Raw genomic sequence first — 15,702 nt, 5'->3', positions numbered from 1 at the left:
CGGAGGAACTAACTTCCGTATTTCTAAGGGCTTGAAAGGGACCGGAACTCGTTTAATATGAATTGGCCAATAGAAATGCCAGACAGTATGTCACGTGACCTGCAAAAGTCAAACCAGGATAGATAGATAGATAGATCTAGATTAGGTTTTATAATCAACATGACATTAAAGAAGCAGGTTTGTGGATGGACTGTGGTCTAAAATCCACAAAAACAAGCCAACAAATAAAGAAAAACACTCAATTTCAACAACAACATCAGCAACCTCATTTCTCAGCATGAAAAAAATCTGGCATTGACCAATTTATTGATGTGTCCTTGTGATAAAATCCAATTCCCAATTTATTGATATTAAGCAAACACTGATCTGTAGCCTGGATGCACAAAAAGCAAGCAAAATCAATCATTTTGATGTTTGCGGCCAAAATTAAGAAGAAATACAAAATAAATCCCCCAGCAATCCAGCTGGACCAGAACTTGCTCCCCTGACTGTCGGGCCCCATCTGTTGGCTGTTTTGTAACCAAACAGCTGGAGCTGGAGTGCATCCCTCTCTCAGTCTGTTGGTTCATAGCTGACCTGATGCTCAAAGTTAAAATTCCCCCAATCTGTCAGCCAGACAGGTAGCTATCAGCATTTGAAGGTCATATAGTGAGACATACTGTATTATACTTATACATAACAGAGATGTGGGATTTAGGCCTCTACAGGCAAATGGTACGTTGTGTCAATTTATGGCCTTTCTTTGTGTGGCTTTTAATAGTGAGCTGTGGTAAAGTAAATGAGCTTTGATGTTCAGTTCTAAGCCAAGCAACCACCTGCATAAACCAAAATGAACTGCACTTCAAGAGAAGCCATCAATAATGTATTCAACGTTAAATCACCATATTTCCATGTGGTTTACAATGGTTTTGCATATATCCGTGTGGCTGAAAATCAATGAGCCCAAACAGGTGTGTACTCCTGAAAATCTCAGTAATCCCTACCCATACACACACACCAGTTGCAAACACACATGGTGTTCCTCCTTTTGTGAGTTTCAGAGGCTGTGGCACAGCTGAGTACACTGAGATCAGATGCAACTGTGAGCCTCTTTCCACAGCCGGGACTGTCGACCACATGAAGCATGTGGCTTCTTCTGTTGACACCAGGCAAGGCTGTGCAATCGATGGAAGCTTGACTGTTGTTGTTGTGCGGCTCAGGCTGAGGGAATGAAAAAACTCCAGACATTCGCTGGTGAAATAACCCTGTGAGAGCCTGTCCAAAAGGAGACGTTTACGATTAGAAAAACTGTAAGGCTTATTTTGAGAAAGTAGAAGGGCCAACACAATGATGCATGGAGTTTTGGAAACCAAAAGACTAGACTACAAAGTTTTGTTTGACTCCACTTTTATTATTTTTTAATCATCTTCTACTATTGCTACAATTTCATCTTGTGATTTATGATGTCTCTTCTCTACTTTCTGAAGAATTGTACTCAACTCATTGACACCACTTGTCTAAAGGTTGAGTTTGGAAAAGTGGATTTTATCAGAATTTATTTTTTCATATAAGACATAGGGATTGTATTCAATTGGTTGATCTTAATTCATCCATCTCATTTTGCCCATTCTCCACCTGTCAGTAGATCACAAGCTTCTTATCAGACTGGAGGTAGCAGTTGGGGCCGGGGAGAATCTCATCTAGCACCGGCACAATCAGCACTGGTGTCCTCCAGAGCCTTGTGCTCTCCCGACTGCTCTATGCCGCATTAATGTCTGCACCTCAGGAGATCCGTCTGTTAAACTCCTGAAGTTTGCAGATTACCCAACTGTCATCATCGGCGCATCTGCGTAGGGGATGAGTGTGCATACAGATGGGAGGTTAAACTGCTGGGCCTCTGATCCATGCATATACACACCTGGCTTAAATCACTTCGAATCTAGAAACACTGTTTAATAATTACCTACGTGTCACGTCCTGTGGAAGGAACATTTGGGGAATCTCAAGAGACAGATATAAAAACTGAATGGTCAAAATTGAAGAAGCTGAGATATCCTGACTTTAGGTCCTAAACACTGGTTCCTACATTTCCCATAATGCAACACTGTATCTTTTTTTTGTGAGACCCTCTGTGCCTTGGTAAGCACACACCCTACTCCCCCCAGTTGGTATTTGGATCTTTTGGTTTTACAGTCAATTTGTAGTCTCAAAGCTCAGACTGAAAAACGCTAACCCTGATGACATCATCAGGGTTATTGTCTCTGACTTAACAAAAGCACCTCCAGAGCTACAGAAAACATTACACAGCTGTTTTCACAGGCTGTGTATTACTTCCGAATAAACAGAAAATCAATAATGTGTAATATTTGTGGACAAACGAACTCACACACCTCAAGTATATCTCTATTTTTATTTGTGTATATATACACATATAAAAAATAAGGACATATGTACAATGATAATAAATATCAACATGTTTGTACAAGTGAAATAAGTTACTTAACATATTTTAAAAACAAACAAAAGATCAATAACAGACGAGCAAAAATGGGGCAAAAACAAAATCCTAGTGATAATAGAATAATCCAAAAAATGCGGGAAAAAAACAAACAGCAGAACTTAAAGCCTTGTGTGAGAGAAAATATTATTAGCAAACAAATGCAGAAGAACTGAAAAAATGCACATAAAGTACATTACACATGCATTTTTTTCAAGGTTTAGACTTGTTTTCCTTTATTTTATTTTTTTAGCAACATGTTGTGTTAAAAAAAAGCCAAATTGTAAGAGGCAAATATATTAAGACATAACTGAGTACCAGTGTAAAGAGCTAAAATGTTTTAGCCAACTGCTTCAGGGGATCTAATAATATCAAGTGGACACATTCCGTTACTGATCTGCTTTGAATCGCAGATACTTATTTGGTTTTAAGGGGCTAATACATTAAATTATGTATACAATTTTGGTACATTTTTCAGCCTTTCATGAAGGTAGGGGATAAAGAATTGAGCCCAGCAGATCACTACTGACATATAAACAGGAAGCAAACAGGAAGTCCATCAGCCGCAAGCCATTTTCATGTTTTGCTTGAGGGAAAATTTAGCTGCAGATAAAATATGCAGAAAGGTTGCAGGCATCAGCTCAGTGTAGCAAAGTGGACGGACTGCTGAGACTTAAATATTGATCTGGAATCAAACAAAATTAATTTAAGCATTTCAACAAGAACAAAAGCAACTGCAGTCTACTTTGGCTTATCCAAAAGGTGAAGAGGCACAGAAAAAGTAAACATGTTGAAACGCAGCCATGAATTCCTGTACAACCCTTGAACCATAAAATCAGACATATTTTTGTTTTATTTTTTTCCAAAGAGAGCATTAGAGTTCCACAACATCAGTGTCTGTAAAAGTCCAAAAATGACCGATCAAAATGATGCACTTGTACAAGGATGATCATATCAAAGATGGACAGTCCACTTGCAGAGGATCATGCAACACTAGGATGGAGTGCTGATGGCTGAGTACCTCTTCAACCTTGGGATCGTTTTGATATTCTACATCTCTCTCAGCACTCTGTACACAGTGGGGGAAAAACAAGGTATTTTTGTCCTCCCCTTCCTTCTTGCTGTGCTCCTCTGGTCCCGACAGACACGTCCCAAAAAAACAAAAGCCAACCCTGATGGACAAAGCACAGAAAGAGGACAAAATAACGCAACGTTAGTAAAAGCAAACATATGTAGTGCTCGCTGTATTTCAAAGTTTCCTTGAAATTAGATCAGAAAGTAGGTTATATTTTTTTAGGACATCATTACATGATCATGGAACACATCACATTTCGGGCAGATCGGCCTGTCGGTGATTTAGATATTTTAGTCTGGCACTTCAATAAACCCTGCTGAATCATTCTGTCTGACTAGAGAAATAGATTAGGTAATTAATAAGGGTATATGAGACTTTTTTAGTAAATGTAAAAGTAGTATGTAGTTATATCTGTCAGTTTTGACTAGAGGATTGGTATGAAAAAGTCCCATATACTGTCTGAAGCATTTTTTCTGAACAGAAGTTTCAGTCTGATGGAGGTCTTCCTTAGGTCAACTTATTTTGATCATTGTCAGATTGAAACACTTGTTCTTTAATAAAATGTTCTAGTCACAGGCTTTAGGCAGTGCGGATCCTTTTTCTTATCTTTTGCCATGAAACTTCTGATGCACCTGTCCCTCCCCCGACTTTAATAAAAGTGTCCACAAGGACAAGCTTTTGATGAAAAGGAGACTGATTAAATGGTGCAGAACATAATGATGTAATAAGGCTATGTTTTTACATCCACGCTCTCTTGGCTCTGTGAGGCTGCACTTAGGCACAGAAGTGCTTGAGCTAAATGCTAACGTCGACTTTAGGATAAAGCGTTCAGATTCATAAACCAGGCTACATTAGCATTTCATTTTTTAAGCCATTTGTCAATATACTGTTATAGATAAGTAACAATTCATATGTAAAAAGAGTGCTGTAGCTTTGCTAATAAACACTACCGCTGCCAGCTACAGAAACCTACATTGTACTGCCAGCTCCTCTCATCGAATCAAATTCAAACAGCTGCAAACACTGGCTGATGTTACTGTGGATAGCTAGCAGACATCAGCTAACTGCTAACTAACATAAGAGCGACCCATTAATCAGTGTAGCAGAAATGAAGACTGGTGATGATTAGAAATGTGCTCTATGTTAATGTGTGGTATGATATGGGCCTATTTGAGGGGATAAATAATATTTTTTCTATGATGTGGGGGTCATGTCTTCCCTGTCCCCCCTTGGGATTAAGCCAATGGATGTGGGGCGTACATGCCAGAGAATTCTTGCCAGGGAACATTGACTTTGCCAGATTCACAATTTGTGTTTTTTATTAAAACCGACAAGATATGAGAGTTATTTGGCTTCTTTACCTTCGTTTTCCCCTGCTTTCAGTTTTTATGCTAGTTTAGTGTTTAAGTGTCTCGTGGCTGCAGCATCATATTTAACAGACAGACGTGAGAGCTGTATCGATCTCATCTAATTCTCAGCAAGAAAGCAAATAAGCAAATTAGCCTAAACACTGAATTATTCCTTTGAGTGATAAGTTGAGGTTTAGAGACGGCCAGATAAGCCAGATAAATAAACGGAATAATTCTTAACACTACACTGAGCAGCCAAAAAGCAAATTGGAAATCGTTACAGGCTAGGACTTTGCTTAAATCTGTTTGCTTGATTTTAATTAAGTGGAACAATACCTTTCTCTGGTTCATGGCTGCTTCCCGCCTGGAGCCAGCAGTTTGTCAGCACGGCGGCATTCAGTCTGTCTGTCGGTCCATTCATCCATCTACACTGTGTGTGTGTCTTCTTTTAATGATGGTGTGTTTTACAGTGCTCTTCCTCTGTTTAAGTCCACAGTAGCCCTGGGTCAGTCTCTGGGCGTCGGTAAGAATGAGGGGTTCCATGGGGCGTTAGAAACACACTGCAGTCCAGGATGGTTGGCATTCAGAGGACTGCGAGTGTGTAAGAGTGTGTGTGTGGGAGGGGTAGTTTCCTTCTTGGCAGTGCAAGTTACCACCCTCACCAAACACGTAAGATATAAAGCACTTATTGAGACATCCACAGCGGTCGCAACAGTTAGGGTTCAACTACATTCTCCGTGCCTAATGTCTTCACGTCAGCTTCAATTTGGAATTGAGTGTGCAGTTATTGTTCCGCCGCTCAGAGCTGAATGCAAATAGCCTTCTCTTTCTGAAGAGAAGAACAAACATCCAAAAGAGCTTAAACAAAACACGCATCTGTTACACACTCCGACTCTAATAAATGTCGTTTGGAGTGCACTTGTAGTATATTGGACTTGAAGGTGCGTTTGAAGGTCACCGTGCAGGGCCGAGCGAGGAATGTAAGCGCTTGCCCTCGCATTTTCATTCACAGAGGAGAGCCGTTAGTCACTTGATAACTGTTTGAACACTGCTGTAGTCCGTAAGACATAGAAAAAGAACAACAAGAAAATGTCTTAATTCAAACCAACCATCACAACAAATTAAAGTGGAAGGGATCAAGGACTTTCTCCGGGGTAAATACAACATGGGGGGAAAAAAAATACCAATTGAGCAGAGAAAGTCTTGAGAGATTGTCCTTCATTCAAAAAACCCCCTTGCGTCTTTCACTCCAATTCACTTCATTTTCCATTTAATTTCCTCTCTCTTTGTCTCTCGCTCTCTCTCCTCTCCTCTCGGTCCCACGTACAGCTCCTGCTACGGGGATGTGATTGTCGTCTTGCTTCGAGATTAATTAGTCTTTTTATACTGCTCTCACACTCTTGGCTCACAAATACAAAAAGGGAAGACGCGCTTCCAGTTTTTAAGTGCAGTAAGCTGAAAAAAAGTCTCAAAGGAACACAAGGACAGAGAGTTCGTATTTCCAGTCAGTTGCGTTTGCCGTTCGTCAACTGGTTTCAGCGCGAGGGCTAAAAGCCTCGCTTGGTCCACTCAACGTAAAAGAAATGTGCCCTTCCGAAAACATGTAACGCCCTTTGTTTCACTTCCATGCTTGAGGTGGTTTCTCCTCTGCGTTCAGCCTTTTTAAATACACAATTTACACAAGTGGCAATTGCACAGTGGAGGAAGAAGAAGCCACAATCATGACTGCATGTTGCCCAAAACACAATAATAATAGAAGTGCATGTTGGCGAACATGTTGTATGAGTGTGTGTATTTGACATGCTGTGTGCTATAAATGTCTACAGTGAGCCAAACAGGCATTGGCAGAGCGCGAGAGAGAGAGAGAGAGCATGGGGAAGTGACAGCGTGTCACTGTAAGAGAGAGAGCAGGCATCCTCAAAAGGAGGGAGGTAGGTTGGTTGTTTTGTTTTTCCAACTCAGGGAATGGAGACTGAGGAGGACAGGCCTAGACGGACGACTCCTCTGGGTTGGCATCAGGCAGCACGCTCCTCTGCTGCAGGGTGCGTCTCAGCTCTTCCTTGAAGGGGCTGGAGTAGTCGTTCCCGCTCATGCCCAGGCCTCCGAGCCCGCCGCCCCCAGCGCCAGCCCCGCTAGCCCTCTCCTCCCCTGCTGTGCTCAGGTTGAGGCGGATGTAGCCATTGCTACCGGAGCCTCGGATGTTGGTGAGGCTGAGACGACTGGGGGAGTGGATGGGCTGACCGGGAATGGCGCTGGGCGACGCCGTGCTGCTGACACTGCTGGGCCCCAGGGCGTGACCGGGAACGATCTTCAGCGAGCCGTCCGAGTAGTAGTAGTTGGCGCCTGTCTCCCAGAAACGGTCCTCGTCTGTGGGCATCTTGCTGGGCACAAACGTGGGCGGCTCCTTGGGCAGGGTGATGGGGTAGACCAGAGTGCTCTCAAGAGGCTTCATATCGGCTCCCTTGCCCAGCGCTAGCTTGAGCCTCCTGCGAAGGTAAAGAGCTGCCACGAGGAGGAGCAGGCACGCCGCTCCGAGGGTGATGACCAGCACCCAGAAGAGCCCCATGCTGCTGTCCGGAGCCCGGGCCTCCATGAACACTGGAGCGCTGGCTACTACGGCCACCTGGTAGCGCTCTGTCTGAAACTTGACCCCCTGCTCCTCAGAGTAGCAGATGTAGCGTCCAGCTTGCATCTGGCCCGCTTCAGGAACAACGAGGGCCTTGAGGGTCCGGTCGAAGCGCGGCCCTCCTGCTTCAGGGTCACCCAGCTGGAGCTCACGGTCGTTGAGAAACCAGCAGGGTTGAGCCAGGTTGGAGACGAGTTGGCATGGCAGCACCATGTCAGAGCCCACCACTACTGTGACATTTCTCAGACGGGAGTGCTCTGCAGAGGAAGAGGAGGAGGAGTAGAAAAGAGAGGGGGCTATAGAATCATCCATAATACTTCCAATTCATTTTCTACAGCAGCCAGCGCTCCACTTAATTCAATTTATTCAAGTCAGTGCAAATGTATTCACTCAGTCCAGCTCCAAGTCCATTCTCTTGGACTTACTCCTGCGGTTACACTCAATCCCCACAAGGGGCCACTACTGAGGTGTGGGCACATACTCACCAGGGTTGGGGATGGAGACGGGCTTATCGAACTTGGCTTTTCCCCGGCTGAACCTTTCCAGCATGAGGTCCTGTGACAGGGAGGAGGTGGAGCTGGAGGGGAAAGGGCAGAGAGCAGAGCGGAACATTAATAATGGCCTCTCACTAGAACTGAGGGACACAGAGTACCACAAACAACAATGGATCCAATGTGTGTGTGCAATCTGTTGTGTAATAGTAATGATACTCAAAGTAACCAGCAGCTATAGAGATCTTATTAAAAAAGCACTATGTAGTTTTGGAGAATTCAGAATTTTAATATTTACAAAATAAATATGGTAAAAATACAATTATTGTTTTCATAACTGAATAAACAAGCTGCTCTCAGAGGAAAACAACATCCCCAGAACACTGTTTGAAGCTAGAAAGGTGGAAAGGTCCGCCAAATATAAACAAAGTATGAAATTGTGTTGTCCTTTAAGGTCAGTTTATTCAGCCATTAAAACAAAGATTTGTTTATTTGTATAGGAATAAAAAAAAATTGTGCGCCTTTAAAATAAATGTAGACTTCAGCATTTCAACAATTTAGCTACAAATAACCCGTAAATGTCTTAAATAGACATTTGTACTTTAGTATAATATAAGGCTGGTCTTTAATTATAACATAGATGCTGTAAAAGTTCAGGGTGCCCTCTGACTTGTTTCACAAGGATAACCAGTGAAATCACAGCATGCAAAGCAGGAGGATGTTATGCAACAGCTGCAGAGTGAAAGTCTGTAAAACCTGCACTTCACTCCTGAGGAGCTGCTTATATCCAGCCAAAAGACTTTGATTAGTATGGGTGTCAATATAGAGCTTAAGGAGTGCATAATATCTTAATAGTGTCTCAGAGACTTTTCCAATATATGCGGTCTGCAGCTTCTTTTAAAATATCAATGCCAAGACTTAAAAAAGCAATATCAGTGTCTATGTAGTGTCTAGTATGAATGCATGGGTGCACATAGGTACTCCTCTCACCCGCGGTGGAGGTCGATGCGGACACAAGCCCGGCCCTCGCCGTCCCAGGCGCAGTAGGGGTCCCGGGCGAGCAGACAGTCTTGCAGAGACTGATAGCGGCTGCAGTTGGCCAAGGGCAGCTGGAGAACCTCTAAGCGAGAGCCGATGTAGACGTACTTCTGCAAAGAAACAAAGAGAGATGAAGAAGAGAGAGAAAGAGGAAGACAAAGAACAGGTCCAGTCGTCACCCAGAGACAGAAACCAGAGAGAGATGAAAAACAAGAAGGAAGATAAACAGAGGGAGACAGGGAGAGTGACTCAGTTAGGAGTTAGAGGAGATAATGGGATAATCACTCTCAATTACAATAACATTCACCCCCCCGACCCTCGTCCAATCCAATCTGGGTTGCGCTCTTTTCGCAAAAGCTGTTATAAAATGTCTGGTCGCGGCTAAGCCAGCATTAATGAGATAAGCAGTGGGTTTTAGGGCTCGGAACGCCCCGTCAGAAATGCATCGATTGGGGGACATGCCATTGTAGAGCCATGGGGACACGGCTGGAGTCAACACACAGGCTCAGCTGACAGGCCAGGAGATTGAGAAAACAACAGGGGCAGAGGTTCAATTCCCTGCTGCGGTGAAGGATTGTAATTACTGTTATTGTGAGGACGCTTTTGGATTCATGAGGCGACACTTGATCTGAAAAAGGGCAGAGTTGATAAAAACATCTGCTGAGTGGCACCGGGCCAATGGCACCGTGCTGACTGTCTGTCTGCTGTCAATGGATCTATGATTGTAAGTGTCAGCAATAGACAAAGTCCTGCTGCCGTCTCTGAATACCAATGAACAAGTGATGCAACAGAAAAGCAAGCTAATGGAACCAGACCTACAGTTTCGAGGGATGTGATCAGATGAAGTACAGAACCTCAATAGATGTGCTGGCCAGGCAGGAGATCACCAACACAACAAAGAAAGTTTGAACAGCTTTTCCCCTGAGAGACCATTAAGATTTCTCATCTCTCTTAAAGACAGAAAACACTATAGCTAGCAGTCCATGACGACAGTATGCACATGGTTAGACTCTACTACACTGCGGGAGCAGCTGGAAGCTTAAACTCAAATGATCAAATAAAAAGAAGAGGAGCTACTTTCTCCTTATTAAAATGCCCTCTGCCTCAATTTGTAGTATTGAGTCAGGTCTGTTTACCTGTTCTCAGTCTAGTATCCAGACAGCGATTAATCAACTGAAATGCCTTCATGAATTTAATACATTTAGAGACAGTCGTATCTGTCTTGAAAATTTTAGTCTCCATTTAGAACTAATGGAAGTCATGTGTCTTAAATGAGTACAGTACTGATTTATACCCCCTTACACAGACTTTTCAGACCTCAGGACTGGCAGGGGTGCATCTGACAGTTTCTGAAACTGACTATGCGACTTTGGCCAGCTGTGCATTTAAATCTCTCAAGCTCTCTTTTTCATTTTTCTCTTGAAACAGGAATGTTGTAGTTCATGGTCGGCATCTTAACCCCTCTGCGATGGAGCGCCCTCACAGACAGCTGAGAAGTTATTACTATTTTTGCCTTTTGAGATGGTCAACATAAATGAACCAAAGGCTCATATCGTCATGTTTTGTTACTTGTTTTTATCTAGCTCCAAAAAAACCAGGATGCTTTTCATTAGACTTTTTAAAAAACTCCATGCCCCCAATTTGTAATGTGGACTTTCCATTAAAAGTGTCTGATCTCCAAAAAAAGATTCAAGCTAACCTTGGCGACACCATCGAAAGATACTTTCTCAGACTTAACAAAACTCCTCCAGAGCCGCTGAAGACATTATAAAACTGTTTCCACAGGCTGAGAATACAATTCCCCTCGGAAAACCAATTCTTTGAAATAGCTGAGAGACATCCTATTCCCCTTTCCTTACCTTGGAGTGGGAGATGGTCAGGCTGTCCACTGGCTGGCCTGTCTCAAACAGCTGGATCTCCTCTATCACGTGGGCCTCCGAGCCCAGAATCACCACCCTTTGCAGCCAGCCCTCCGCTGTAGAGCACAACAGAGGAAAGAAGATTCAGCTCAGCTCACTTCTACTCAAACTTAAAGTTAATTTCAGTGTAATAGACTTTCTTTGTCTCCTGCATGCATAAAAAATATCAGATAGCTTCACACACACCTTGACAGCAGACCAGCTCATTTAAATACCATTGATATGACGTTAAAATATTCACACGCACACACCTGTGACTCCACACCAGTTCATTTGAATAATAAAGATGTGACATCACACATTTACCCACGCACCTGTGACTGCATATCAGTCAATTAAATATTAATGATGTGTAAACAAACACCTGTGACGGCGCAGTATTTTACTTTAATATTGATGACGCGCTCAAACACTCACAGACTCACACCTGCGACTGCATAGACGTTCATTCAAATATTAATGCTGAGAGATCATAATATACAAACACTCTCCTTTGATGCCGAGACAGTTGATTTAAATATTGAAACGCAAGCTGAAAATCCTCATGTAGGCATGCGAACGCATTCTTTAGCAGCTGTTCACAAAATAAATGTACTGACTGTGTGTTTTGGTTTGAGTTTTTGGTTTAGTTATTTCCTGTTTTATTTTGCAGTTCTCTCTCATGACAGTCCCTGTCTATTCACACCTGTTTTTCTCTTACTCCTTGTCAGCTGGTCTGTTTTCGTCATGCGTCTACGATGTTCCTGTTCAGTTTTCCATGTCAGTCCTGCATTCTATGTCCCGAAGTCATGTTTTGCTCCTTGTGTTCACAGCTCTTCATTGGTTTGAACATAATTTAGTTCTTTTGTATTTGTCTTTCTTTTTTGTTTTTTTGACTTTCCCAGCTGCTCTGTTGACTGCATTCTGCAGAAATGAACCTAAGGCAATGGCTCCGTTAGGATTCGATGCTTAATTCAGACGTGTCATGGCAGAAAAAGCACAGGTGAAACTAATAACCTCAATGATATTTGGGGAGAACCAGCCTGCAAACACAGTCCCTGGAACTGGAGCAGACTGCGGCCTAAATTATTGTTATTAATTACACCTGTGCTTCCTGTTATGTTGAAAAAGTCTGCTGTGAAAAAGGTTGAGAAAGGTCAAGAAGGATGTGCTCTCCACAGCAAAAGTAAGATGATAAATGATACAGCACATTCACACACTGTAGCTACAGAGTCATCAGGTTGTCTGCAACTTTCATCAACTTCAATTTGTGAAACTTTAACGCCAGCTGCACCAAAATTTCATGCTACTCTGCAACTCAGAACGACAGAAAATGAAACAGAAAACAACCTCTCCTGCTGCCAGAAAATACAGCTGCATTGCTGAGTCGGGTCCAGCACAGCGAGTAACTATCTGAAGGTGAATTTAAAAGAGTCCAGATGCTGTTCCTGGCCTTATAACACCTCCGGTATTGGTAATATTATCAGAGACATTTGAAGAGGTTTTCGAGCGGTGTGTGGGGAGCTGATGCTGGAGGAGGAGGAAGAGGAGATCCTCTGCTCCTTTCATGTAGGGCATTGTGAACAAGTTTAGATCCCCTGTGATGAAAGGTGTTTCAGGCACAGCTGGTGGGGTGACCTTGATGTGTGTGTGTGTGTGCGTATGGATGGAACAGTGTTGCGTGCTGACACGAGCTTTCTTGTGTGGTCCTCTTGATTAAGAGACTGTCACGGATAATATGAAAAGCTAACCCGGTAGCTAACTGGAGGCTTGATAGATGGAAATACATGTACACACACACACAAACACACACACACACACACACACACACACACACACACACACACACACACACACACACACACACACACACACACAGAGACAGACACACAAACACATACACAGCAAGCAGCAGGCATATCATCACACTCGCTTCTCGCGGCGTCAGGGACCGGTGTCGGCTAATCCCTCAATCCTGTAGCCGTTTTTTTTCTTCTGAAAAACAGTCTCGACAAGCGCCCCCTCTCTCTCTTTTCACATCAGCTGTCGCTATGCTGCAGCTAATCAAGCCCGCAGCCCAATTGGCACTATGAGCGCACGTCTGCCAAGGGCCCTGTTGAGTTTGTGCTGTGAAGCACGACAAGCGGGGATGACTGCACTTGGCTCGGCGAGTGTGAGCGTGCGTATCGCTCTGTGTGTCTGCATATATCAGTTTGTGAGTGTTACTCATGTGTGTGAGCACGTGTGTGTCGTTGTGTCCATGTGTGTGTCCGGGCTGGCCTCCCCCTGCTTGCCAGCAGAGAAGCCCTGGGTTCGCTGTTGTCACACTGTCAGCTGCCACAGTCACTCCGCCGCTGCAGTGATCTGAATGGTAAGTAGACGGGTCCCTCTTCATTCATGAGATGGGCTGCATTCAAATTCGCATTCCCTGGAATCCACTGTCAGATCTGTGTTATTCAAGATTAAGGCTCTGGGAAGGCCGGCTGACTTCAGATTTGTGCCAGAACAGGACACCTGCATACGGGCCCGATAGCTACTGACTGGAGATATTAATTAAGTCGCCGAACGTAGACATTTCCTTTGATGCATGAAGATGGATCTCGGCATGCAAATCAAGCGCTTAATTGAAACCCAGCTGAAGTCAGGCCAGATGGCATGTTGTTTTGTGCCACCATACCTAATGCCAGTACCTGTCCCTGACTGCTGCCACGGCCTGCGAGCTCTCATCTCTTCAACAAATACTTCCCTCAACACACACACAGACACCAACACACACTCTCCCACAGTGGGGAACAGGGGGATACGAAGAAAGACTGTGTACCTAGGATGTGTTTTCACTGCTGTATTGAGAACACTGTACTACAGAATAACACGTACCGTATACTTTATAATGCAATCTTAAATAATCAATAGCTTAGCTTGTAAGGGATAATTTACTTATCGGCACTGTGTCATAAAGGTAATGATGAAAGTCCATTAACACTTTTAAAGCTGATGAGTGTGGTGTCAATTTGACCCAAAAACCTACCAGAAAATGCTAAATTATTATTATCATAAAGGATTAATTAAGTGTGCTCGCTGACTTTGAACATTGCAAGTGCTGACACTGCTGAACTTGAAGTTGAGAGCTTCAAGCAATTAAAATCAGTTGAACTTGACTCTCAAAGCATCTACACTGTTAAGCTAAAGCACGAGTTGGTATGTACACGCAAGTTGAAATGTAAACACTGAAAACAGTCGAACTGTCAGTTGAAGCATAAGAGACAAAAGCAAGTAAAATATCAGTTAAACTGTTTGAAAGCAATGGAAATTTCAGTCAGACTTGAAGCACCAGTAATAGTCAAAGTGTGTGCATTGTGAAAACTGTCACTTGGCGCACTTGATGCAGTGCACATACATACAAAAAGTGTGAGAAGGTCTGAAAAGAGCATTACACTTGTGATGCGATTACTGATAAAACATGCAAGATATGGAAAGGCTGAATTAATATGAATGTGTACAATGGATGGTAACTGGTTTAAAGCTTAAATAAGGTAGCACCTGAAAAGTATTTTTTATTATTGTGGTAACACTTTACAGTAAAGTACACAAAAATGTGAGGAGTTAATAAGGAATGAATGAAGAATGAATCAGGAACGACTTGGTAATTAATGAATCATTGATGAGTAATTCCTGAATAGCTGAATAGCTATATGTTACTACAGAACATAATGGGAGATACTATATTAATTAATCATTAGGTAATGATCGGTTCGTGAATATCTGTGAGTCAACTTACTAACCACTGTCTTCATGAGTTGTTCCTGAGTGACTACGAACCAGCTGCTGATTGATACAAACTACTGAAAACTCATTAATTACTAATTACTTAATCATTGGTTACTCTTTTCGTTCACCTTCAAGTAAAGTGACACATAATGCTTAGTAGTTACAAGTATCAAGTTTCACTTAATTTGTTGTTGCACAAAGAGTAGCTAATGATTACTTAATTAGTAATTAATGAGTCATCTCAACTAAACAACACATGAAGAAAGTGGTCAGTATGTCGATTCTGTAGTAACTCATCATTATCTACTATCTAGTCTTTGAATCGCAGTTATTTAGGAATTATTCATTCATATTCATTGATTATCAAGTAGCTCCTGATTCAGTCCTCACTCCTTCCTTATTGACTACTGGCATTTTTGTGTATCTTACTGTAAACGTACTTTTCAGACCTTTTTTTTGTAGTTTTTCAATAATGACCATTTTTGCGGAGCACTCATGTAGTTCGTACCTGTGCCGATGAAGAGCATGTTGTACGATCGCTGGTCCAGGGCGTTCACCCGATCCACCGCCAGCCTCGTGAAGTTGACACCCTTGGTGAGCAGCAGGGGGCGAGCAAGAGCTTTGTCGTCCATCAGCGGGTGCTTCTTGGCAAAGTTCAGCGTGGCGTCAGGCAGCTGCAGAGAGCTGTTGTAGCCGTTCTCCCTGTCAGAGTTAGTTATACACTGCAGCACAGACAGAGGGCGGAGAGACAGGGGAGGGAAACGGAGGACGGAAAGGAATGGAGGAAAGGATGAAGGGAAGAGTGAGAGGGCCAAGAGGGAGAAGGAGGAAGAGGAGGAAACTTCTTAGCTGCAGCTGGCACAGGTTGGCATGGCTGGTTGGCTTGGAGATGACTGCTCACCCTCCCTCTCTCCTTCCCCTTCTCTCCTATTCTCCATCTTTCTTTCACTCTGACTCTCACCTCCGCCTGCATCACACCCC

The 15,702-nt window shown here is 43.1% G+C and overlaps 1 protein-coding gene across 1 annotated transcript in view; it reads right to left on the bottom strand.

The window, feature by feature from the left end:
• Positions 1 to 2,946: 2,946 nt before the first annotated feature.
• Positions 2,947 to 15,702, bottom strand: part of sema4c (sema domain, immunoglobulin domain (Ig), transmembrane domain (TM) and short cytoplasmic domain, (semaphorin) 4C) — a 96,916-nt gene continuing 84,160 nt past the window's right edge. Inside the window, exons 12-17 of the mRNA XM_084360630.1 lie at positions 15,230 to 15,443; positions 10,915 to 11,030; positions 9,008 to 9,165; positions 8,012 to 8,103; positions 5,237 to 7,783; positions 2,947 to 3,648 (exon numbers count right to left, since the gene is read on the bottom strand). Coding sequence (XP_084216756.1) covers positions 6,888 to 7,783; positions 8,012 to 8,103; positions 9,008 to 9,165; positions 10,915 to 11,030; positions 15,230 to 15,443 — 1,476 coding nt within the window. The 3' untranslated portion in view covers positions 2,947 to 3,648; positions 5,237 to 6,887. The remainder of the gene's footprint in view (positions 3,649 to 5,236; positions 7,784 to 8,011; positions 8,104 to 9,007; positions 9,166 to 10,914; positions 11,031 to 15,229; positions 15,444 to 15,702) is intronic.

The sequence above is a fragment of the Pagrus pagrus genome, assembly GCF_965226575.1.
Source record: "Pagrus pagrus genome assembly, chromosome: 8".
Lineage (NCBI taxonomy): Eukaryota > Metazoa > Chordata > Actinopteri > Spariformes > Sparidae > Pagrus > Pagrus pagrus.
Note: the sequence above shows the minus strand (reverse complement) of the source record. Positions and strands in the feature narration are given on the sequence as shown.